Source organism: Diceros bicornis, chromosome 1 (assembly GCF_020826845.1).
Source record: "Diceros bicornis minor isolate mBicDic1 chromosome 1, mDicBic1.mat.cur, whole genome shotgun sequence".
Classification (NCBI taxonomy): domain Eukaryota; kingdom Metazoa; phylum Chordata; class Mammalia; order Perissodactyla; family Rhinocerotidae; genus Diceros; species Diceros bicornis.
In genome coordinates, this window is record NC_080740.1 from 68,625,099 (window position 1) to 68,650,186 (window position 25,088).

The following is a 25,088-nucleotide window of genomic DNA, read 5'->3' on the forward strand; positions in this document are numbered from 1 at the left end:
CCTGAGCTAACATCCAATGCCAATCCTCCCCTTTTTTGCTGAAGAAGATTGGCCCTGGGCTAACATCCGTGCCCATCTTCCTCTACTTTATATGGGATGCCTCCACAGCATGGCTTGCCAAGCGGTGCGTCGGTGTGCGCCCGGCAGCTGAACCTGGGAACCCCAGGCCACCGAAGCAGAGCGCGCGCACATAACTGCTTGTGCCACTGGGCCGGCCCCCAGATTTATTTCTTACTCATGTTATATGCCCATCACAGGTTGGAAAGGTTGGAGGAGTGGCTCTGTGCAAATTGTTTTTGAGGGAGATTCCCCCTATGAGACGACATTGAATATGGAGGTGAGGGTGGGGAGGGAAGACCTCAGCAAGTAATCGCAACCTCCAAAGACTTCTCTGCCTGGAAGAGATATGTGTCACTTCTGCTCACGTTGTTTTGGCCGAAGCAGGATACTTGGCTAGGCCTGTCTTTAAAGAGGCAGGAAAGTATAATCCTGCCAGGTACCCGGAAGGAGGAGAAATAGCAATGTCAGAAAACAAAACTAAGGCCTGCCAAGGACTCTTTAGACAAGGCCCAGACTCTTTGGGCTACCACAGTCTCCAGGACTCCTTTGTGGTCTCCCAGCACGGTAACCAAAAGTCAGGGGACATTTGTCACACTGTCCTCTTGTTCCTTTATTCTCTGCCAGACTACTTTAGGCTTTGGGGATTTAAAGCTGTGTTTAATGAGACAAACCAGACAATGCTTATGTTCAGTTCCTGGCCGTTTTTGGCAATTAACCTCTCTGAACCTCAGTTTCTTTTGCTATAAGATAAATATAATAATTAGACCTATCCTCATAGTGCTGTTGTGAGAAATAAGACAATGCCCATAAACTATTCTGTTCAGTGCCTGGTACATAATAAGCACTCAGAAGCTAGTCTTAGGGTTATGACAAGTACTTTTTAAATTACGTAATATATGAAAAGTTTCTTAATGTAAAAAATTTTTAAACAATGCAGATAAAGTTTCCTTCATACCTTTATATCACTGCCTTCCACAGTAGAGGTAGTGACTACTATCAGATTGCTGTACATTTTAATATTAAAAAGTAGAATTTCTGGATTATAGGGTATATGGATTTTAAATTTTAATCAATGCTTTCAAATTTCCCTTAGAATGGCTATGACAATTTATATTTTCTACTAGCAGTATTCAGGAATAACTAATTTTCCCACACCCTTGCCAACATTTGATATTAGCAAATTATCATTTTTCACAATTTGATGTGTGAACAATTATTTAACTTCTTTTTGCCTTGGTTTCTCCATCTGTTGAAATGAGCTGTTTGAGGATTAGATGAACCATTGTACATATTTTATTATTGTTCCTTTCTCCCTTTTTGGGCTTTAGGTTTAGAGTGATATTAACCTGATTTTGCATACCAGCTCTGCCACTTTCAAGCTATGTGACCTTGGCCCAGTCATTTAACCTTTCTGAGCCACAGTCTCTACTTCTATAAAATTGAGTTGATACTTCATAGAGTTTCTGTGAGGAGGAATGAAAAACTGTGCCGAGCACCATGTCTGTCACACAGTAGGTGCTTGATACGTGCTATGTTATTTGGACTTCAAGTTTTGTCCCTCTTCTAAGCCTCAGGAAGTGAGGACTCCTGTAAGTGAGGTCTGTATGTAGTAGCAGAGTGTGCTACAAAGAGCCTTTTGCAAACATCTTTGGCTGCAGGTTACCAGGATTTCCCGTGGATTCCAAACCTCTCAAACCACCTGGAAAGCTGTCTATGCAGCATTACCTGGTGGCACGCCTGAAAGCAAGAAAGAAAATCCCAGCTTCTTAGGGGTTTCTGAGGAGCCATGCCCCTTTCCCCTACTTGGGACTATCTATCCTTCTTCCTTGGGTAAAAGAGTATGGACTTGAAGTCAGACAGTCTAGCTTCCAGCCCTAGCTGTGCAACTTTGGGCAAGCTGCTTAACATCTCTGAGCTTCTTTCTGAGAAATGGGAAATAGGGTGGTTGTGAACATAACAGGAGATCATCTTTGTAGAGAACACCAGCAAGGTGCCTGGCTCGTGGTCAGCAGTGCACAGAGTTTGAGGAGGTGATGTGTTTGCAGAGAGTTTGCAGCGAAAGGAGTGAGGAATCCAATAGGCATGCGTTTCTAAGCCAGTAAAGGGTCTCTTTGGATCTTTGTATGATTTTTGTATGATAAGGAGCAAAAGTAAAGAGGTTAGCAGTCTGGGAGGGAGGCAGATTAAAACTTTGATGCTTCATCTTGCAAACTCCTCACACACCTAAAGGGGTAATGTAGGACTTCATCTTGTTTGTTTTAAAGATCAAAATTTTCATATTTGTAGTTCCTCATATCACTATTAAAATCTATATTTAACATTGAATTTCTTTGGAAAAATAATACATGCACATGTTAGAAAAAAATTATACAGTACCAAAGGGTACTTGGAATGACTGGAAACTAAGCCTTTCTCCTACCCTGGCCCAAGTTCACCTCCCCGTTAGCAATCATTAACGCTTTCTTGTGACTCCTTCCAGATATAACCTGTGCATGTAGAGCAAAACCAAGCAGGAATGTGAAGAGATAACTATAGCAATACAGTATATCTTAATAGAAATAATTGCCTCATGGCGCCTCTCCCCCCTTTTTACTCTTCCCATTATTCTGCACTTTACTTTCTTCGTTTATTGATGTCTCTTGGAGATCCCTCTGTAACCATACACACAGATCTGCCTCATTTTCTCTGTGGTTGCATGACAGTAAGCGTGCACCGTATTGTATCTATCCAGTCTCACATAGCTTGACATTCGGGTTGTTTCCTGTCTCTTTCTACTTAGAAGTAGTGCCGCAATGAATATTATTATACGAGGTCTTTGTTCATAGATGGGAGTTTAACAGTTAAAGATACATACAGGCACATATTTTGAATCACTCTTCATGAAAGATTAGCTATGTTTGGGAAACACTGATCTAGATGATATTCTCAGGATCATCCCTTACCTAGTATTTTCCACCACCCTTTCACTCTCACTACAAAACTGTGTATTCTGGGGCCTTGCCCATGCTTCTTCCCACCTGCTTCTCAGAGCTTTGAGGAGAAGTGGCAGAAAGAGAAGGGTGAAGCAGTGTACGGGAGGGGTTTGCAGATTTTGCTTGGCATTGGAAAGACTAGTAGGAGGCCAGGGACTCTCCCTTAGATGACTAAGGTGACCAGACCAGCATGTCTCAGCCCCGGCACTATGGACTTTTTGGCCAGATAATCCTTTGTTGGGGGTGGTTCTCCTGTGCATCCCTGGCCTCCACCCACTAGATTCCAGTAGCCCCTCTACCTAATTGAGACAAGACCATATGTCTCCTGGGGGCAAAATCTCCCCCACCTCCCCCACCTTGAGAACCAGTGCTCCAGGCAATTCAATGGTGGTAAATTACCCACTGAAAATTTACTAAGTATCCAGCAGCTGGGGCCTGAGGGTTTGTCATCTGAGTTGGGGGGAAACTACCACAGGAGGATGCCAACTTGCTCTCTCCTGTGGAAAACAGCAGCTACCACATGAGGGGGCTTGTCCACATTCTCCCTCTAGTAATCTTTTCCCCTTTCCTTCCTTCCTTCCTTCTTACCTCCTATCATACAACACAGTACATGACCACAGTCTCATTGTAAAACTTGCAAATAATACTTGATCCTCATCGCTCCCAATTTAGAGGTTTCCCTAGGGGGAATGACTATCGTTTTAAATTTAGAACTCTTCCTATGCACTTACATACCTGCTTTAACATACAGAAACCAGTTGTTTTGTTTTTTGTTTTGTTTTTAACATAAATGGGAATTCACTGTATGTTTTGTTGAACTTGATTTTTTTTAAACAATTGGAGATGGGTGCATATCTGTATAGTTCTACCTCATTCTTCTTTTTTTTTTTTTTGTGAGGAAGATCAGCCCTGAGCTAACATCCATGCCAATCCTCCTCTTTTTGCTGAGGAAGTCCAACCCTGAGCTAACATCTATTGCCAATCCTCCTCTTTTTTTTCCCTTTTTTCTCCCAAAGCCCCAGTAGATAGTTGTATGTCATAGTTGTACATCCTTCTAGTTGCTGTATGTGGGACAAGGGGTGCGCCGGTGCACGCCCGGGATCCGAACCTGGGCCGCTAGTGGAGCATGCACACTTAAACACTAAGCCACAGGGCCGGCCCCTACCTCATTCCTTTTTAAACTGCTGCATAGTATTCTACATTATGTGCATATCGTCAGTTAATCAGTTTGCAAATTGGTAAGCAATTATGTTTTCAGTTTTTAAATATTCTAACACAGCTGACAATGCTGTAGTGAACACTTCATTACATGCCTTTAAAAAATGTAGCTATCAACCAAGAAGTGGGATATACACAATTTTAACAGAGACTGCCAAATAGCCTTACAAAAAGAGTTTAAAATGCCCTCCAAATGTGATTAAGAACAGCCTTGACCCCCATCACAGGCCACCTGCGTTAAATTACCAATCTGTGAATTTAAAGTTTCTGGATCTGCTCTCATTAGCATCAGTTCGGAAAGTCATTTTGTAAAACGCAAATTTCTTAGTCCACCCTTTAAGAAACCTTTTAGGGGCTCTCCACTGCCCTCAGAATAAAGTCCAAATTCCTTAGCAGGGCTAACACGATCCTGGAGGTTCCTTAGCCCAGAAAACCTTGAGCAGGTTCTCTGGGCTGAGTTCCCTTCCTGTGCTCTCATAGGCGCCTGTTCCCGGGTTTGGGAGCTCCTGGCCCAGAGCAGCGCCCCGTCTGTTGAATGGGTGACAGCAAGAAGGGACAGCGTCTCGATCATCTCTGACCTCAGCCCTTGGAGCTCAATAAATGCTGAACGAGTGCGGCCGATGCGGGAGTGGGGTCTGGGGGGCCGGAGGGGCGCTCTCACTTCGCTCCTGGGGCCGCCCGGAGTCTGCAGTCTGGGGCCAGGCCCCGCGCAGGGAGGCAAACCGGGACACCCCGGAGCCCCACCTGGCCGCTGCTGCGCCCCTCCTCCCCCCACGGAGACGATCCACGTGCTTCTTTTCCAAATTTCTCTGCCAAACTTAACGGGAGATCCTCCCACAGGGTCACATTCCTGGAATGAGAACGCACCGAGGCGTGTCGATGTATTTCCATGTAAAATGCTTATGGTGACCAACAGAGGGCCCGACAAAACACTCAGAGGAGCGCAGGAGACCAGGCTGGTGTGCCGCTTAGCCCCTGAACTGTTCCGGGCAATCTTCGGGGCGTCCATACAGGAGTTTAAAGACGGAACGACCTGAAAATAAGCCCGCACACTCACAGCATTAGAAAACTGAATGACAATGGTGGTGGGTGACGCACAGGATGTTGCATTAAGGCCCGAGCTGATCGGAGAAGCTACAAACCACCTTCCTCGGCAGCAACAAAAAGGGAAAACCTCAGCTGAACACCCGCCAGCCGACCACCGGGCCGACCTGCCGCTGCGCTTGCCAAGAACAGCAGGGTAAAAACGCGTGTTGTCAAACTCCCCAGCAGTTTTCACGTGCGACCTGTTTACAGGCCCTTAGGTCCACAACGGGAGCTCCTTTCTCCTTCGGCTCTCCCTTACAGTTGTCCAACAATAGTGCTGACTAATGGTGAGAGCCAGCAAGTGCCCTTAGGCGGCCGCATGGAAATAAAAAAGTTGTTATAAAAAGAAAAAAAAAAAAAAAACGGGAAACTTTACTACTTGGTTTCCCTGGTACCAAACTGTGCGGAAAAGGGGGGAGAGGGGGCTCAGAAGCCCGACCCAACAAGTGAGGGAAAGAAAGGAAAGCGGACGGAAGCCCGGGCCAGGAGAGGCTCAGAGCCGCCCCAGAGGGCACGGCGGCCCTGGGGCTTGGTCTCCTTGGTGCTGTCCAACCCCCGTGTCAATCAGCTCCTTCTTGCGTTGCGATTGGCTGGGGGCTTCCTGGGCCTCCCTGGAGCCCACCTCCTTGTTGCTTGGGGTTTACTTCCCCAAAGTACACGGGCCCCACCTTGTGGAGCAACCGCTCCTGCCTGGAAAACGGTTCTCCGCCCAGGGGAAGACGATTTAACGAATGGGAGCGGCTCCACGCATTTATTGGCTGCCTTGAGTATCGGTCAAAGAACTTCCCACCCTCCTTTCCACCATACGTTTAGGTAATTGGTCTCTCTCAGTGCCAATCCGTTACTAGGGAAACGAGATCCTCACAGTCTCATAGGCATGCGTCAAAGCCAATCAAGAGCCACGCCTTCATCCTGAGTCAATACCCAATTGCCGCTCGAAGAGCCCAGAGGACGCAGTCGGGATTGGTCACCAGCCTGGCCGACCTGGCCGCAACAAGTTAGGCTGAGTCGCGCTTATAATACACCGGCGACGGAGCACGCGTGTGTGCGGACGCAGTTGCTTGAGGGGTTTTTGCCTTCCGCTGTGCTGTGGAGCAAAGCTTGTTCCTCTCCCGCTCAGCCGCGCAGGTACGCCGGGGTGTGGGCGGGGCCGGGCGGCGGGGGGACGAGGACGAGGTCCGGCGGGGGTGAGAGGGAGGAGAAGTCCGAGCGACGCTCGCGGCGGCCGCGCGCCCCCGCCCCCACCCCTCAACGGCCGCAGGCGCGCGCGGCGGGCGCACGGGCGCGCGGAGGCTCCGGCTCCCCCGCCCCAGCCGGCCGGCGCGCGTGGCCGTGTCCACGTCCGCCGCGTGCGCGTGCCGCTCCCAACGGCCACGCGGGGCGAGAGCGAGCCGCGGCCGCCGCCCCGGCCGCAGGGCGATCTCGGGGGCCTGGGCCCCGCGTGGTCGGCTCGCCTGCTTTTCCCGCCCGGCCCCTACGCGCCTGCCGAGTCCTTCCTCCCCGGGCGAGGGGCTCCAGCTTGGCCTGGACCGGAGGAGGCCTTTATTGAGGATCAGGGGCGACGCGCGAGTGCGATAGGTTTTTTTGACCTGGGAAGCAGAAGTGGTGCTCCTGGGTTTTACAGGGAGTGAAGGGGGAGCAGCGCGTGCAGGGATCCTGTGTGATGGTAATATCTAGTATTCCCTCTCAGCCCTCGCTGCGTGCCCGGCGCTGGGCTCCGCAACTTGCGTGCCTCTCAGTCACTCCCACGACGACCCGATGAGGTAGGTGCGATGATTTTCCTCATTTTGCGGCGGAGCCCGAGGCCCCGAGGGGAGTGACACGGTCAGAGGCACACGGGCGGCAAGGGGCAGGTATTCGTTTGAACCCCGGCCATCCGACTCCTGGTCCCCGAGCCTGTTTTGTTCTTTGTTCCGGCGCCCTGTGCGGCTCCAGGGCACCTTTGCCCCCAGAGCGCCCTGGGGACAGCATCAGCCTCGACAGGCCGCCTGCTGCGAGCTCTGCAGCGGCGTTTGTGCTTGAGCCCGTCGTGGGCTTCCAGGGAGACGAGGGTGGGAAGTGGGATTCTGACAAAGGAAAAGAAAGGATGTGGGCTTCCTTCCTTCGTGGGCTCGTACAAAGAGCTGATGGATGTGCCGCCCTAAAAGCTTCTGGAAAAAGTATGGAATAAGATGAATCAGTGCAAATGAACATGGACAGTGTTTCTCGTCGGATTTGAAACTCATATTACCATGATGGGAAATTCCCGCCAGCAGGAAGTTAGGCTCTGATATTAACCTTGAATCTTTCTTCTTACATGTAGTCGGAGCAGAGTTTTGAGAAAGACCTTCGAGAAGATAGTTTAACTTCCTTGTTTTATAGTTGAAGAAAATGAGGTTTAGAACGATGAGTTGCAGATCTCGGCGGCATTTGTAGGTTTAATTTGAAATTGCGATGGAAAGGAAGGTGCCCAGTTACGGTATGAATTTGACCCCTGTGGAGCTTATGCTGGGTGACGGATGACTGAGATGTGTTGGAAATCTTACTCTTAACGGCGGTTGCGATCTTCGGTGGGTAAAGAAAGCCTGTCTACGTTCAGTTCTTTTATTTAGCGTTCACTGTAAGGCTCCTGTGTATATATGCAAACGTAGAAGACACTTTCAGAGACTAGAATTTATATTTTTCTAGTTGAGTTATATTTTCGATTTTTAAAAGCATGTATACTCCTTGGGTTAGTGAAATAATAAATGTTCCTGTGTGTTGCAGGTCCAAATCATTACATCACAAATGTCTCTACTTGAGATAAAACTGCAATAAAAGTTTGGGACTAGCCTTCTAAGTTAATTTTGATTGTGATGGCTTTCAACCTTTGTTTTTTTTAAGAAATTTATTTTGTTTGTACATACACTTTCTAGGATTGGTCTTCATGAGTAAGGAATTTTTTGCAGTCAGAGGGAACACATAATTTACATCCTTGTAGGAAAATTTAAAAACCATGAGGAAGCTTAATATTTGTAAGTGTTTCCATTTACCCAGTACTTTTCCATGTTTCTTAACAGAAAGTAGCAATAGATAAAGGATTGAAATATTGTATGGACAAGTGCTTACCTTTCTTGGTGTTGCCATAAATAACAGATTGCTTTAGAGTGTAACATTGTTGTACTTGGAACTTGCCTTCCTGTAACAATTCCAGCTACCTGCGTCTAGACACCTGTTAACTATTGAATTGGCATTTTAAGTTATCAAGTGTTGACACTATAGTGACCTACATTTAAAATGATAAGTTTGAGTCCAGCTAATTTTATTAACTCCTTGAGGTAAAATATATGAGAATGAAATTACCTTTTGCATTGAGGGATTGCATTGCATTTCTTAGTTTCCCCTTCAAATATTAAAAAAAACCACTGTCCTTGGCCTCAGGCAAATGGTTATCAGTTGAGTAGGAATATGAAAACTGTGATATTTCACAGATTGGTAGCCCAACTGATCTCTTATGCATTCATTTATCAAGAACAGATGAATTGGAGCAGATTGGGATAATACAAGACCTGTGTGCCTCCCTGCTTCCCAGCCAAGTCAGAGGTTACTTTTGTTGTTAAATGCTTTCAATCTAAGCTTTGATCCCTCTTCTAACTGGTGGAGAAGTAGGCAGTTCTTTGTTCTTTATTTAACTCACATTCAGTTGGCTGGTCTCAGCTGACAGTCTGCTAAGGGAACATCAGGAGATTTGGTAATGTTTTTGGTGACCTACTTTGCAGCAGTTTTTTGTAATTTACTTTTTTTTTTACTTGTTTTAGTACTTTGCATAGAAAGTGAAGGGCAGAGGTTGGTTTTAAATTTTTTTAGGTTTGTTAGGAGGATGGATGGGGCAGTGTTAAAAGACGAAATTTAATATAAAGCCTGAGTTTGTAACCTAAACCAATTTTTTCTTTTTGCCAGTTTAATAAAATTACTCACTTGATCTTCCAACATTTTGCAATTACGCTGGTTTTTTAACATAATATTTTGGAATTCAAATATGCACTGTATGTCCATTTAATTGTGCTTTAAGACTGCTTTGGACAAAACTTACTGACTTTACAAAGGGAAATAATTGTCAAAGTAGGTAGGTTAAAAAAAAAAGCTGCTTGCCCGCCCCTAGTCAGTTGTTAACAGCTAGTGGGAAAAACCTTTAGTGCAATACTGTCCTTCCAGCTATGGAGTTAAATTTAGATTCAGCAACTGTAGTTGGTGATCACACTGTGGTGGTTGACTAGGTTTATGCTTTTAAATCTCAAAAAATCAGCTTGCTTTCTACTTTTTTTTTTTCAAAGTAATCTTGGGTATCCTTTCTGGCCTTAGTCGAGAAAGCTGTCTTGGAAGTTGGACGACATGGTGAAGAGCTAGGAATGATCTGTATGTGAAGAGTGGGCTTTATAAAGCAGAAAGGAATTAAGAAAAAAGTCTCTCACAGGCTGGGGCCTTAATAAATAAGGTCTTTAGATGACTTTAAGTGATAGATTTCCCCTTCTGTCCTCTGGCCAATCAGCTGTGATTGCTTAGCTGTGTAGCCTATGTACTATATTTCAGGTGTTTAATAAAAAGTAAAAGAGATGGTTCAGAGAAAGCAAACTGGCTTCCTGGATGGGACACACTTCCACTTTGTAGGGATGAAATCCTTGGCTCTTAGCTTAAGTGGCTGTGTAACAGCATCATCGTATATTGGTATAGCCCTTTATGTATTTTAAAAGTGCTTTCACACATCCTAGGTATTCTCATGTTTTTACTTATAAGAGAACTGAAGCTCTGAAACCCAGATAGTTGTCTAAACTATTTTGGAAAGCTTTGGGAAGCATGTGGTATACCTAGCAGGGAATTGTAGACAGATATGTGCTGTTTTTAGTTTCCTTATTCAAAAAACTTTGAAGGATTCAGAATTTGGAAGGCGTGAGTGAGACACCTACCTGCCCTTCCAGGCCTTTTTAAGCTGTGCCTCAAGTACACCCAATATTTGTGGACTCTCTGAGCTTGCTTTTAGGGTTTCCTGGGGTGTATCCACCTAGGCTTTATGAGATCTTAAGGATAGGAAATTCATGTTTTTAGACATTTCATAGTTGAGGCATTAGTATTAATTATAAAGTATCTTTCCATCTTGGTGAGAAAGAACATAGATTGTTGCAAATTATAAACCTAGCTGACTAGTTTTGAACTTTCGGGCAAGAAAGGGATGCTAAAAACTAAGAAAAGCTAGTGAATTGTCAAGTTGCCCAATTCCTGTCTTGAAGTTTTTTTCTTTCAGGAAAACTTGTTTTTGAGATTATTTTAGATTTACAGAAGAGTTGCAGTACAGAAACATCTTGTATACCCTTCTCCCAACTTCCCTAATGTTAACATCTTACATAATCATGATACATTTATCAAAACTAAGAAATTAACATTGGTAAAATTCTGGTAACTAAATGACCTTAATTGAATTTCGTTAGTTTTTCCACTAATGTCCTTTTTCTGTTCGAGGATCCAGTCCAGGGTACCACATTGCGTTTAGTCCTCATGCCTCCTTGGTCTCTCTCCTTTGATTCTTCTATGACCTTGACACTTTTGATCTTGGTTTGGGTATGCCTCGTGTTATGACTAGACTGTGGTTATGGATTTGGGCGAAGAAACCAGAGGTGACTTAGCCTTCTTATCACATCAGGGCATATGTAATGTCATTACTGGTTGAATTTAACCTTGGTCACTTGATTAAAGTAGTGTCTGCCAGGTTAATATTTGCCTGCTTTGCATATTCTCTTCATTAGAAGCTAGTCAGTAAGAGGGAGGAGAATCTGTGATTTTGTGGACTTAAAGCTACCACTGTAATTACTAAATATTTAGGGGAGACACTTTGAAGCTATGCAAATATTCAGTTTTTCAAAGGTTTCCCCCCTTAATTTTAGCATGTATTAGTGGATCTTCCCTGCTGCTGTTGTGGTGGTCTGATGGTAATTCTTTATTTCCCTTGTTTTTTTGTGTGTGTGTGTGTGTGTGAGGAAGATCAGACCTGAGCTAACATCTGATGCCAGTCCTCCTCTTTTTTTGCTGAGGAAGGCTGGCCCTGGGCTAACATCCGTGCCCATCTTCCTGCACTTTATATGGGATGCTGCCACAGCGTGGCTTGACAAGTGGTGCGTCAATGCGTGCCCGGGATCCGAACCTGCGAACCCCCAGCTGCTGAAGCGGAGCGCGTGCACTCAACCGCTGCGCCAACGGGCCGGCCCTTCCTTGTTCCTTCTGCATTTGAAATTCTTCTGTAAGGAAGATGTGTCTCTTCTCCTTCCTTTATTTTTTTATTAAGACTTATTTTCTTACCTATTTTTTTATGTAATCATTTGTATCACTATGGTCTCATGGATATTTTATTCTTTGCGTTGTATTCCAGGGTTATCCTAACTTATTTTCATTTATTTATTTTTTTTATTGCTCAGATTGTTCTAGTTTTGGCTCTTGTGTCCTTTTGACATTGCCCCATGCTGCTTTTTTTTTTTTTTAAGCATTTTCTTTCTTCACCAGGTGCTTCAGGCTCATCTTGTATTTTGCCTGTCCCAGCCCCAGAATCAACCGTTTCTCCAAAGAACTGTCAGGAACAATTTTGAAGGGAGGTGACAGGTGGTAAATGTGAAGAGTTTGGAAAATAGATTGAACAGTAGACCCAGTGATGGTGATACTGCTCTTTCTCTGAGCACAGACATTGGCTTCTGTATTCAAGTTTTTCTGGTTCTGAGAGAACATTTTTGTTTCTCTAATAACTAAACCAGATTTCAAATGTTTGAATGCATAGCATAACCTTGCAACAAAATTTACAGCAATTTAATATATACTCATGTTAGTTCACACAAACTCTTACTGTTTATTTTTTCTTAGTGTTTTTGATAAATTATTAAAACAAAGTAAAAAGACCACTGAAATACCATCATACTGGGAATTGATAGTTAACATTTTGCATCACTCTTTTAAGTTTGACTTGTTTTTTTCCTATGCAGTTTGCCATTCCCCTCTTTTCCCCTGAGGTGACCTTTCGTCTTTCAAGGCTGTTTTATTTGTGCATTAAAAAAATTTTTTTAGGGCCGGCCCCGTGGCTTAGTGGTTAAGGGCATGCACCGACGCACCACTTCTCCGGCCATGCTGAGGCCGCATCACACATACAGCAACTAGAAGGATGTGCAGCTATGACATACAACTATCTACTGGGGCTTTGGGGGAAAAAAAAGGAGGAGGATTGGCAATAGATGTTAGCTCAGAGCTGGTCTTCCTCAGCAAAAAGAGGAGGATTAGCATGGATGTTAGCTCAGGGCTGATCTTCCTCACAAAAAAAAAAATTTTTTTTTAAAAACAGTTTTATTGAGGTATAATTCACATACAGTAAATTGTATGTATTTCAAGGGTACAGTGTCATAATTTTTGGCATTATTTATACCCATGAAACGATCACCACAATCAAGATAGTGAACATGTCCATCACCCTCCAAAATTTTCTCATGCCACTTGGGCATTCCCTCTTTCCTATCCACTTCCCACCCCTTCGGCCCCCAGGAATCATTTATCTGCTTTCTGTTGCTGAAGATTAGTTTGTATTTACTAGAATTTTTATGAAAATGGAATATACAGTATACTATTTAATATATTGTATATCCCAAAATTGGAAATTGGAAAATACAGTATACAATATGTGCTGTTTTTTTTTTTTTCAATTGCTGAGTAGTACCATTCTGTAAATAGACTACAATTTGTTTGTCCATTCACCTGTTGATGGACGTTTGGTTTGTTTTCAGCTTTTGGCGGTTATGAATAAAGCTGCTTAAGAGGCTGCCTGACTTTTCCAGAGGTGATTGTACCACTTTGCGTTCCCACCGTCAGTAGTTGAGGGTTCCATTTCCTCGATATCCTGGCCGGCACTGTATGGTCAGCCTTTTAAATTTTAGTCGTTGTGACGTGTGTAGTGGTACCTCACTGTGGTTTTAGTTTGCATTTCTGTAATTACTAGTGATGTTTTGTATTTTTCATGTGCTTATTTGGCATTCAAATAATTTGCTGAAGTGTCTCTTCAAGTCTGCTCATAATTCATGGGGTTGTTATTCAGTTTTGAGAGTTCTTTATATATTCTAGATACAAGTTTTCTATCAGATACATGGGTTGCAAATATTTACTCCTAGTCTGGCTTGCCTTTCCATTCTTTTAATAGTGTCTTTTGTAGAGCAAAAGGTTTTAATTTTGATGGAGTCCACATTATCAGTCTCTTTCTCTTATAGATCATGTGTTTGGTTTTGTATCTAAAATCTTTGCTTAACCCAAGGTCGTGCAGATTTTGTTTAGAAGTTTTATAGTTCAGGTTTTCCCTAAAACCATTTTGAGTCAAATTTTAATATGGTGTGAGGCATGAATTGAGGTTCTATTTTTTTTCTATTTATGGATATGCAATTGTTCCAGCACTGTTTGTTGAAGAGTATCCTTTTTCTGCTGAATTGTCTGCTCCTTTGTTGAAAATTAGTTTTCCATTTTTGTGTGGGTTTATTTTTTTACTCTCTGTTCCATGGATCTATTTGTCTATTTTTTGTGTCCAGAGTATTTTAAAAATAAATTTACATATGTATCTATGAATAATATCGGGTATTGTTTTGTGCATACTAAAAACACTTAAACGTATTTGAGAACTATCGTACAGTACATACTTGGCAACTGACTTTTCATTTTAACATTGTTTTTGAGATCTATTTCATGCTAACTTTATGATTGCTAAAATAAGGTGACTTTGTGTCTTAGTTTCCCAGGGACAGTCCTAATTCACTCCAGTTAACCTGGCATAGTTATTAATGTTACCACTTTTCAGTCTTTTAATTGCCTATATGATTATCTTAGATACAGAGGTTTCCATGATGTGAAATAAACCAGAACTTAATCCATTTCCCGTTTGACCTACATGCAGGTCGTTACCCATCTTACATTTTAGAAATAGGGTGGCAGTTAATTTCTCTGTGTCTTGTGCACATGAGTGAGTTTCTCTTGTATATATATCTAGAAGAGAATTTCTAGATTCATCAGAACTTTTTTGATTTGGTTAGATAACTGCAAAATTATTTTCTACTGTGGTTGTACTGATTGAAATTCCTTCAGCAGTTTTGCAGGTTCTCTTTTTCCTACTTCCTTGCCAGTGTGTGATATTGACTGATAGGTTAATACTTTGGGGGAATCTCCTCTGAGAAGGGATAGGTTTTAGTTTGCATTTTACTGGTTACTTAGTTTATCTTTTGTTTGTTGCCCGTTTACTCTCCTGAGGATTGCCTGTTCCATTTCCTTTGCCTGTTTTTCTCTTGTGTTATTCTTTATTTTAGTGATTTCTATAGGAGTTCTATATATATTCTGGATACTAATGTTTATTGTATGATGGTGCATTTTTTCTTAATTTAAAACTGGCACTTACAGATGGTGAGTTTTTAAGGCATTTTGCTATTTTGTTGGAAAGAGTAAGCTCTACTATTAAAAATTCAGGTGGATTCTGGTCAGTCGTCTTCATCCTTCCCTGCTCTTGGGACATAAATGCTTACAGCTCTTTAGACTCAGTTAAAGGAAGTACTTTTAACATTTCTCGGTGAACTTCAGCAAAATTATTGATGGAGAATTTCTTTAACATTGCTGTGCAGTCTAGTAATTTGGGATTAAGTGGACATTCTGAAAGTTAAGGGAGTATTTCACAGATCAGGGTCAATATAGCAAAAATAAATCCGTGATTATGTTAATAATCTGTGAGATATCATTGACATTTCCATTTGTATATGTTTTTTTAGACTAGCACTTATTGATGATGTTACACGCATTTCAAATTAGGTAAGAAAAGTACAAAAAATTATATTCTTCACTCCTTATAAGTAACTAATAATTGTATTGCCTCAGACTTTTTTTTTCTGTACTGTAAACTACCTTAATCATGCTTTCATTGTTTTCTTTGAGGGATCCTAAAGCCAACACAAAGTGATAGTGTTGGAAAAATTATAGTATTACAAGCCAAAAGCGAATTTCTTCTTAAAATTGGAAAACTTCATCAGAAAATATTCTGATATAATTGTTTAAAAAAGCAAAGTAAATAGATATATTGTTTTAAGACAAATTTAAAGGTGAAACCAAGAAATTTTTAGGAGAATGCTTAGCTCTTAGAGTTTAGCCATGAAAGTTGGAATAAAGTAACCAGACAGAAAACTTCCTGCACCATGAAAAAATTGCAATTGGACCATCTACATCTGCTGCTAATAAATACAGAGAGATGTTCTCTAGTCCTCAGATCTGTTGAAGTACCCCACTTGTACTAATTAAAATCACACAGTGGAGTTAATTTATGGAATTATAAATCTAAAGGTATTTTAAAGATCATTTCATTTCAAGAGAGCTAAAATATGTAAGATAACATACCACTAGTTGTTGGATGTTGGTATACTTTGTTGCATTTTTCTCTATTTTATTCTGAAAGTAATGCATGTTCATCCCAGCAATATAGAGGTCTATGAACCTTATTTTCTTTAATAGCTACATAGTATTCCATTATATAATGTTCTATATATGTTATATGGAACATAATATAATTTTCCATAACAGTACCACAGTGAATACTTCTTATACTTTATGTTTATATGTTTCTATACCTTATGTTTGTTGTGTGTATTTATACCTTGTGTTTTTTTTTTTTTGGTGAGGAGATCCGCCCTGTGCTAACATCTGCCAATCCTCCTTTTTTTTTTTTTTTTTTTTTGCTGAGGAAGACTGGCCCTGGGTTAACATCCGTGCCCATCTTCCTCCGCTTTATATGGGATGCCGCCACAGCGTGGCTTGAAAGGGGTGGGTCGGTGTGCGCCTGGGATCCGAACCTGCGAAGCCTGGGCCGCCACAGCCGAGCGCGAGCACTTAACCTGCTTGCACCACCGGGCCGGCCCCTACCTTGTGTTGTTTTATGTAACTTTTCTAAGAACTGTTCCATAATGTAACACCCCCCCCCCCAACAACACACACACACAAAAGAAACAGGAGTGGTCAGTGCTCTCAGTGTTTAGGTTGCTGGTGTTTGGAATAAAGTGAGATAAGCATTTTGACTGGTATTTTCTAGTAACTTTTCTCAAGGGAAGTATTCCTCATGACTATGATGAGTAAAAATTGTTTCAGAAATAGTTATTTCAATTCAGCAAACTTATTTTCCTAGAATAAGAATAAAATAAATTATTTAGCAGTGTTTGACAGAAAAGTAAAACAATGCTTTATTTTTTTTGAGAGCAGAAATTTTTATGCCTAATGGCATAAACATACTTAAAACTATTGTAGCTCCATGATTCATGTTGTAAAAGTTAAGATATTAAGATGTGCAGCTGATTTGGTTTTATAGTTTGACTGGGCAGTTACATTCTGTGGGCAAGTCTTCCTATGTGGCATTCATATGGGTGGACCACTACAGTCATAAAGTCAACTTAAAATGGCAAAGTTTTATAATAAGTGTTTGGGCTTCCATAGTCCAAGGTACTCTGTACAAAAATTCTTATTCTTGCAGGAAATAATCCTGTATTTTTATTTTGCTAGCAAAATACTTATAGGCATAGTTTTCTGGGTGACAGAAAAGGATGGGGTGTAGAAATGCTTTCCTTCATCATAGTAATTATAATATTAATCGTAATAATAGCTAATTATATCATTCTTTATTACAAACATTTGTAATTTATACCTCAAAGGTTTATCCTCCTGATCTGAAAGTGGTGTAATAAGGGAGAGATCTCCAAATTGGAATTATTAATTATTTTAACAAACTTACTTTGTCTTGGGAGAGTGGCATGTGTCTTAGGAAGCCTTCCAGTCTTCATATCAGCATGGGAAGGGAGAATTGCTATTGATAATTGAAATAATAAACATAGTTTGTTTCCTATTCCTGGTTTTGGTTTGTGCTTCACAGTCTAACCATTAATGTATCCATTGGCATATGCTATTATATTAGAAACAGCTCAAGTCCGTAGTTGTACAAATCTGTAAAACTTCTTTTAATTTTTATTTATTTCATCGAAGTATAATTGACATGCAATATTGTGTTAGTTTCAGATGTACAACTTAGTGATTCAGCATTTATCTACATTACAAAATGATCACTCTGATAAGATTATTTATCATCTGTTGTCATACAAAGTTATTACAATATTGTTGACTGTATTCCTTAAGTTGTGCGTTACATTCTTATGACTTATTTATTTTATGACTGGAAGTTTGTACCTCTTATCCCTTACACCTATTTTGCCCTTCCTTCACAACCCCTTTCCCTCTGGCAATTAACCAGTTTCTTTGTATCTATGAGTTTGTTTCTCTTTTGTTTGTTCATTTGTTGTTGTTGTTGTTTTTAGATTCCACATATATGTGAAATTATATGGCATTCTTTCTCTGTCTGGCTTATTTCACTTAGCATAATACCCTCTAGACCCATCCATGTTAGTTATCACAAATGGGAGGGTTCCTTTCTTTTTATTGCTGAGTAATATTCAATTGTGTATATGTATATGTATATACACACACACACACACACACACACACACACCACATCTTTATCCATTTACTGAACACTTAGGTTGCTTCCTTATCTTGGCTATTGTAAATAATGCTGCAGTGAACATAGGTGTGTATTTCTTTTCGAATTAGTGTTTTCAATTTCTTTGGAAAAATACTCAGAAGTGGAATTACTGGATTGTATGGTAGTTCTATCTTTAATTTTTTGAGGAACCTCCATACTGTTTTACATAGTGGTTGCACTAATTTACATTCCTACCAAAAGTGCCCGAGGGTTCCCGTTTCTCCACATCCTCACCAACACTTGTCTTTTTGGTAATAGCCATTCTGACAGGTGTGAGGTGATATCTCATTTGTGGTTTTCATTTGCATTTCCCTGATTTTTATTGATGCTGAGCACCTTTTCATGTACCTGTTGGCCATCTGTTTGTCTTCACCAAAAAACTATTAGAACTAATAAATGAATTCAGTAGAGTTGCAGGATACAAGATAAATGTACAGAAATAAGTTGCATTTCTATACACTAACAACATACTATCAGAAAGAGAAATTAAGAAAACCATCCTGTTTATAATTACATCAAAAGAATAAAATACCTAGGAATAGATTTAACAAAGGATATGAAAGATGTGTGCACTGAAAACTATAGGACACTGATGAAATAAATTGAAGATGACATAAATAAATGGAAAGATATATTATGCTCATGGGTTGGAAGAATTAATATTGTTAAAATGTCCATACTACTCAAAGCAATCTACAGATTTGGTGCAATCCCTATTAAAATACCACAGAACTAAATAATCCTAAAATTTGTATGGAACCACAAAAGACCCTGAATATCCAAAGCAATCTTGGGAAAGAAAAACAAAACTGGAGGTATGCTCCCTAATCTCTAACTATACCACAAAGCTATAGTAATCAAAACAGTATGGTACTGGGGCCAGCCCTGTGGCTTAGTGGTTAAGTGCACGTGCTCCGCTACTGGCGGCTCGGGTTTGGATCCCCGGCGCGCACGGACGCACCGCTTCTCCGGCCATGCTGAGGCCACGTTCCACATACAGCAGCTAGAAGCATGTGCAACTATGACATACAACTATCTACTGGGGCTTTGGGGAAAAAAAAAAGGAGGAGGATTGGCAATAGATGTTAGCTCAGGGCCGGACTTCCTCGGCAAAAAGAGGAGGATTAGTATGGATGTTAGCTCAGGGCTGATCTTCCTCACAATAAATAAACAAACAAATAAATAAATAAATAATAAAATAAAATAAAATAGTATGGTACTGGCATGAAAACACACAGATCAATGGAACCCAATAGTGTGCCCAGAAATAAACGCACGCTTATATGGCCCACAGGAGGCAGGAATATACAGCGGGGAAAAGACAGTCTCTGGACAGACACATGCAAAGGAATGACCCTGGATCACTTTCTTAAACCATATACAAAAATAAACTCAAAATGGGTTCAAGATTTAAATATAAGACCTGAAACCATAAAACTCCTAGAAGAAAATGTAGAGAGTCAACTCTTTGACATCGGTCTTAGCAGTACTTTTTTGGATATGTTTCCTCAGTCAATGGCAACAAAAGCAAAAATAAACTAATGGGACTACATCAAACTAAAAAGCTTGTGCATAGCAAAGGAAACCATCAAAAAACAGAAAGACAACTTATGGAATGGGAGAATATATTTGAAGTGATATATTTGATAAGGGGTTAATATTCAAAATATATAAAGTACACATACAACTCAACATCAGAAGAACAAATAACGCATTTAAAAAATGGGCAGAGGACTTGAATAGACATTTTTCCAAAGAAGATATACAGATGTAAAACCTCTTTTAATTAATTAATTAATTTAATTAATTTTTTGTGAGGAAGATGGGCCCAGAGCTAACATCTGTCAATCCTCCTCTTTTTTTTTTTTTTTTTTTTTTTTTTGCTGAGGAAGACTGGCCCTGGGCTAACATCCATGCCCATCTTCCTCCACTTTATATGGAACGCCGCCACAGCGTGGCTTGACAAGCGGTGCGTCGGTGCACGCCCTGGATCCGAACTGGCGAACCCTGGGCCGCCGCAGTGGAGCGCGAGCACTTAACTGCTTGTGCCACCGGGCTGGCCCCAAACCTCTTTTTTCAAAGGACACAGTATTCCAGAAGTGTTTAATAAATGAGGGAGAATCGTGGAACTTTTTTGCATATGTTTTAATTGATAAACATAGTTTATAATTGTCACAGTGGATCAGTAACTGGCAAAACACCAGCTTTTCTGAGGTGAATCCATTTAAGTTTGTTTACTTTCATTATTTTAGATTTGATAGATTGAGAGTTCTGATGAACCAGAGTGAGATTGAAGACTATTCTCAGGAGGTATGACGTTAGTTCATGTATTTCTTATAGCTTGTGTTTTATGTTTGGGCAAAAAACGAAGACGAAGATTTCAGAGAGGTGATTTACCAAATACAGTTTTTCTAATTAGGATTGATTGAGTGTATTTGTATAGACTGAAATCGCCAAAATTTTCTTTGTTTTTACTGAGAATGGGGATCAAGTAGACAAGATTATTCACAGAAGTTTCAGTGAATGGTCTTAGATCACTGAAGAACTTCCCTAAATGTTTTGTAATCACTGGTGCTATTGGGTGGTTCAGTATTCTTAATTATAGTAATATATTTTATGATGTCTTCAAGATTTTTATTTATTTATTTATTTTTTCTTTCTTTTTGTTTTGTGAGGAAGATCAGCCCTGAGCTAACATCCATGCTAATCCTCCTCTTTTTTTGCTGAGGAAGACCGGCTCTGAACTAACATCTATTGCCAATCCTCCCCCCCCCACCCCCCGCAAAGCCCGAGTAGATAGCTGTATGTCATAGTTGCACATCCTTCTGGTTGCTGTACGTGGGACGCGGCCTCAGCATGGCCGGAGAAGCGGTGCGTTGGCGCGCGCCCGGGATCCGAACCCGGGCCACCAGTAGCGGAGCTCGCGCACTTCACTGCTAAGCCACGGGGCCGGCCCACAAGATTTTTTTTTTTTTTAATGTGGAAGCATTTTTTTATTTAGAATTTTTGAGGCATAATTTATAAACAGTAAAATTACAGAATTTAATGGTTCAGCTTGAAAAGTTTTTCAGTTGTATACATGTGATCATCACCCAAATACATGTATTTCTCTCACCGCAGCCAGTTCCCCTGTGGTCCTTTCCAGTCAGTTCCCTCTGAGGCAAGTACTTTCTGATTTCTAGCACCTTAGGTTAGTTTTCTCTTTAGCCTTTTCTTTCTTTTTTTTTTCCTTTAATTAATTAATTAATTAATTTTCCCCCAAAGCCCCAGTAGATAGTTGTATGTCATAGCTGCACATCCTTCTAGCTGCTGTCTGTGGGACGCGGCCTCAGCATGCCCGGAGAAGCGATGCGTCGGTGCGCTTCCGGATCCGAACCCGGGCCGCCAGCAGCGGAGCGCGCACACTTAACCACTAAGCCACGGGGCCGGCCCCTCTTTAGCTTTTTCTTAATCATCAAAGAAACAATGTTGTATGTGCTATCTTAATCTAAGTTCTGGAAAATCTGGCAATTCAACCTGATAGACAAATGGTTGATCAGAAATCTAGTTTGCTTGTATAAAATTCTAACCTCCTTTTGTGTGAGAATGTTGAATGAAAGAAAACTTTTTTTTTTCCCCCAAAGCCCCAGTAGATAGTTGTACGTCGTAGTTGCACATCCTTCTAGTTGCTGTGTGTGGGACGTGGCCTCAGCGTGGCCGGAGAAGCGGTGCGTCGGTGCGCGCCCGGGATCCGAACCCCGGGCCGCCAGCAGTGGAGCACTCGCACTCAACCGCTAAGCCACGGGGCCGGCCCAAGAAAACTTTTTATTCCTATTGTGTCAGACACTGTTAAGCTCTGAGGCTAGAAAGTTATATAAGAAATGGTCTCTATTCTTCAGAAACTTAACATTTAGGAAGAAGCTTGCGTTCATCTTTCAAAGTGTTAGTTTTAGCTGACCATGGCTAATGTAGAATTCTTGAGGCCTTGGCTATTTTAATTTCGGAATCAGTCCTTTTTTGAGCAGTGAAGCAATATAGTTTCTTTTCGTTAAAATGCTATATGTATTTAGTCACATGGAAAGTTATTTTTTTTTCCAGTTTTATTGGAATATAGTTGACAGGAGTGTTATTTTTAAATACTGTTACTATTTCCCTTGAGCTCATTGGTTGATATTTATTAAAGAAGAGCTTAAAGGAGAGACTTGAAGAGCCAGAGCTTCTACTTTGATGGAACCATACAGAGCTTGTAGTGTAAATATAAGCCTTTGGAGGCTGCACAGTTATTTGAGGCAACCCTGATGACTGACAGTAAAGCTTGTAACTGGTACCAGAGTACTGAAAATTTGGTTTCAACAGAGCTGTTGTATGTTTCTGAGGTTGAAAATTTCAACCCAAAATAAAGTACCATCTGTTTGGAAAATTCAGAAATGCTCATTGAGAACCTAGTTAGCAAAATATTCAGTTGTATTAAACTATTAAACTAATAAAGAAAATTAGTGTTTGGAAACTTGGTGAATGATAGAGATTTCTTGGACAAGCTTCAGGATTATAACAGTTAAGAAAAATCTGCAAATGAGATGTTCGATTTACCATATAAATAAGTATAACTTTACTTTCTTGGTTTTATGACAATGACTTGAAGTAAAATATTAATGATAATGGTGTAATCAGACCAATAATGAGCTTTTTTAATTCTTTTAATTTGAATTATCTAGGTAATCTCAAAGAAAGGGAAAAGAAAAGTTCAAGAGATGCTCTATAGATTTTAATTCTTTTACTTGTGATTTGTAACCTAGAGGAATTCGTCATTTTGCATAGGAATGCAAAATGATGGATGTGAGAAGTAGTATTTGATAAAATGTGACTTAGAAATTTATATCATAATGAGACTACTTGGCAGTATCAAAGGATGCAGTTAGGTTGATGTTATTAGTCTAGTTAATGATGGCATTTGTAATATTGACGGGAATAAGAGCAGACAGTACTGAAGAGAAGCAAGTGCAGCTAGAGTGAAAAGACAGGAGTTAATGTGTTTTCTTTGTTTTGATTTGTCTGTCCTGTCATGAAGGTTCCTTTTAAATTGTTATTCATATTGTGGGTATATTGTATATTTTGGATAAGGTGGCAGCAAAACTTTCTGTTCAGTCTCTTTATATGTTAGAAAATATGTAAGTACAACTTAATGGAATGAAAACGATACTAACTTTATCAGTTTCTGAGGGATTGGAAGACCTGTCTTCCATTTCTGAAACTAATTGTGAGATAACAGGGGATTTTTCCTTTTATCTGAGATTGGGTCAGATGTTAGTGGTTTTTGAAGAGAAATAGCTGAGCCCTTTTAAGAAAGGAAAATTTATATGGGAACTCTAATATATAAAAAAGTGCATTTGCTCTGGTTTTTGTAACCTTAACACTCGGAAACCACAGGCTAGATAACTGTTAAGATCCTCTGATGTCCAGCTGTAATCTTTTAAGTTCTGAAGGATCTAGGATCAATAAGAACATCTGAAATTACCTTTTTTGGACCAAGAACCAGGGAAAAAATACAGTAATTTTTCATTCTGCCTACTTTAAGTACATTAGTTTAAAACTTAGGATCCACATCCTTGTCACTGCGCTCCTTGTAACCATGCCTGCAGGCAAACTACTGTTTAGTAGAACTAGGAGGCTATTCCATATTGATCTAGTGGCTGTAATTTGGGGAAAATAGAGAAGAAGCCTTCAACTAATTTGTTAGATTTTGGTGAAACAAGTAGTAAATGGGACAGATATTCAAGAATAATGCAGAAATGCACTAGATGAGGACACACATCTCTGCGGATTGCTTGTGCAAGAATTGACCAACCAAACCCAGTTTACCCATCCTTTAAGAAAACTGAAATAAAGTTTCTCTCTTTTTTCTTTTATACTGAAGTTAATCTGTACTGATCCCACTCTGTTTGCCTTTATGTTTAAGTTCAGGCTGCTTTTTCTCCTCAAATGGAAAGTTGGATTATCTCATGCTATATTTTTTCCAAAAAGTGTTTTTTTGATAATAACTGACAATAATTGAGGACCTATATTGTGTATCAAGTGCTTTTCTTAGCACTCAAAAGTACCAACTTTAAATTACCTTGATAATTCTGAGGTGGTAGGGATTATTTTGTTGAGTAAAAACATCTTGTTTTTAACTTCTGCCTACTTTATTTTAAGATTATTTTTGGTCCCATTGTAAAATAAACTAAGCATATTTACAGTTTTTAGTTTTTCTGGTTTCTTTTTTAAAAATATTTAAATTTCTCTGATTTAGTTTGACTAAAAATGTGTTAATATGTGCCTGTATGTCAAAGCTATATTTTTTGTTTGAATATCACCCTTGAATCTAATATTTTTGTAAATAAGAGTATGTTTGTAATCTTACAGCTAGCACACTCCTCATTGGGTTTAATAACTTAGGAAAATTATGATAGGATGCATGTTAGAAGTATGTACCTTTGAGGTTCTTATATTTGGTTTAAGAAAATTGAATATTGGGAGTAATGATGAATTAATTCTTCATAGTGATTTTTTTCCCTGGTATTCATCTGATGCAATAAGTTTGAATGTATAAAATCTCACCTGGTTTCTTTAGGTTTTGTTTGTTCCTATAATGTTTATTTCTTTTTAAAACCAAGAGTTGCTGAAGTGATCTTGTCTTACTCTGAGTTGGTTTTAGCTAAATGATTCAGTCTTCTCCCCTGCCACTTTCTTCCCTTGTTCTTTATCTTTCCTGTTGAATATGAGGGTTTGTTTTTTTTCCCCCAGGTTGAATTGACCAAAGCAATGGTTATGGAGAAGCCTAGTCCCCTGCTGGTCGGGCGGGAATTTGTGAGGCAGTATTACACACTGCTGAACCAGGCCCCAGACATGCTACACAGGTACAGCATTTTTTTTTTCCCTGCATCATTGAATGCTGTTCTTCAGTATATAAGTACTTATCCTTGAGATTCTTTTCTTCATCATGCACCTGTATGATTGTTACATAATAGTGCTTTGTACCTAAGTATGAATAAATAAATTTTAAATTCAAAATTATTATATAATAATTGGTGAAACAATAGAATGTACATATCTTAAAAAATTAGATTGTTACCTAAACTTATATACTATTAGAAAAATAATGCCTGAAAATGTGTAATCATTTGTCTTATTTTGCTGTTTTTTGAGAATCATGAATT

At 40.2% G+C, this 25,088-nt stretch overlaps 1 protein-coding gene across 2 annotated transcripts in view; it reads left to right on the forward strand.

Annotated features, from left to right (window-relative positions):
* The first annotated feature begins 6,358 nt into the window (after window positions 1-6,358).
* Window positions 6,359-25,088, forward strand: part of G3BP1 (G3BP stress granule assembly factor 1) — a 33,946-nt gene continuing 15,216 nt past the window's right edge. The window contains exons 1-2 of one of the 2 annotated variants that reach the window (XM_058544454.1): window positions 6,359-6,464; window positions 24,676-24,788. In XM_058544454.1, the coding sequence (XP_058400437.1) occupies window positions 24,694-24,788 (95 nt within the window). In that variant the 5' untranslated portion in view covers window positions 6,359-6,464; window positions 24,676-24,693. Of the gene's footprint in view, window positions 6,465-6,808; window positions 7,100-24,675; window positions 24,789-25,088 lie in introns of those variants that run through there. The other variant, XM_058544458.1, reaches the window with a different exon arrangement.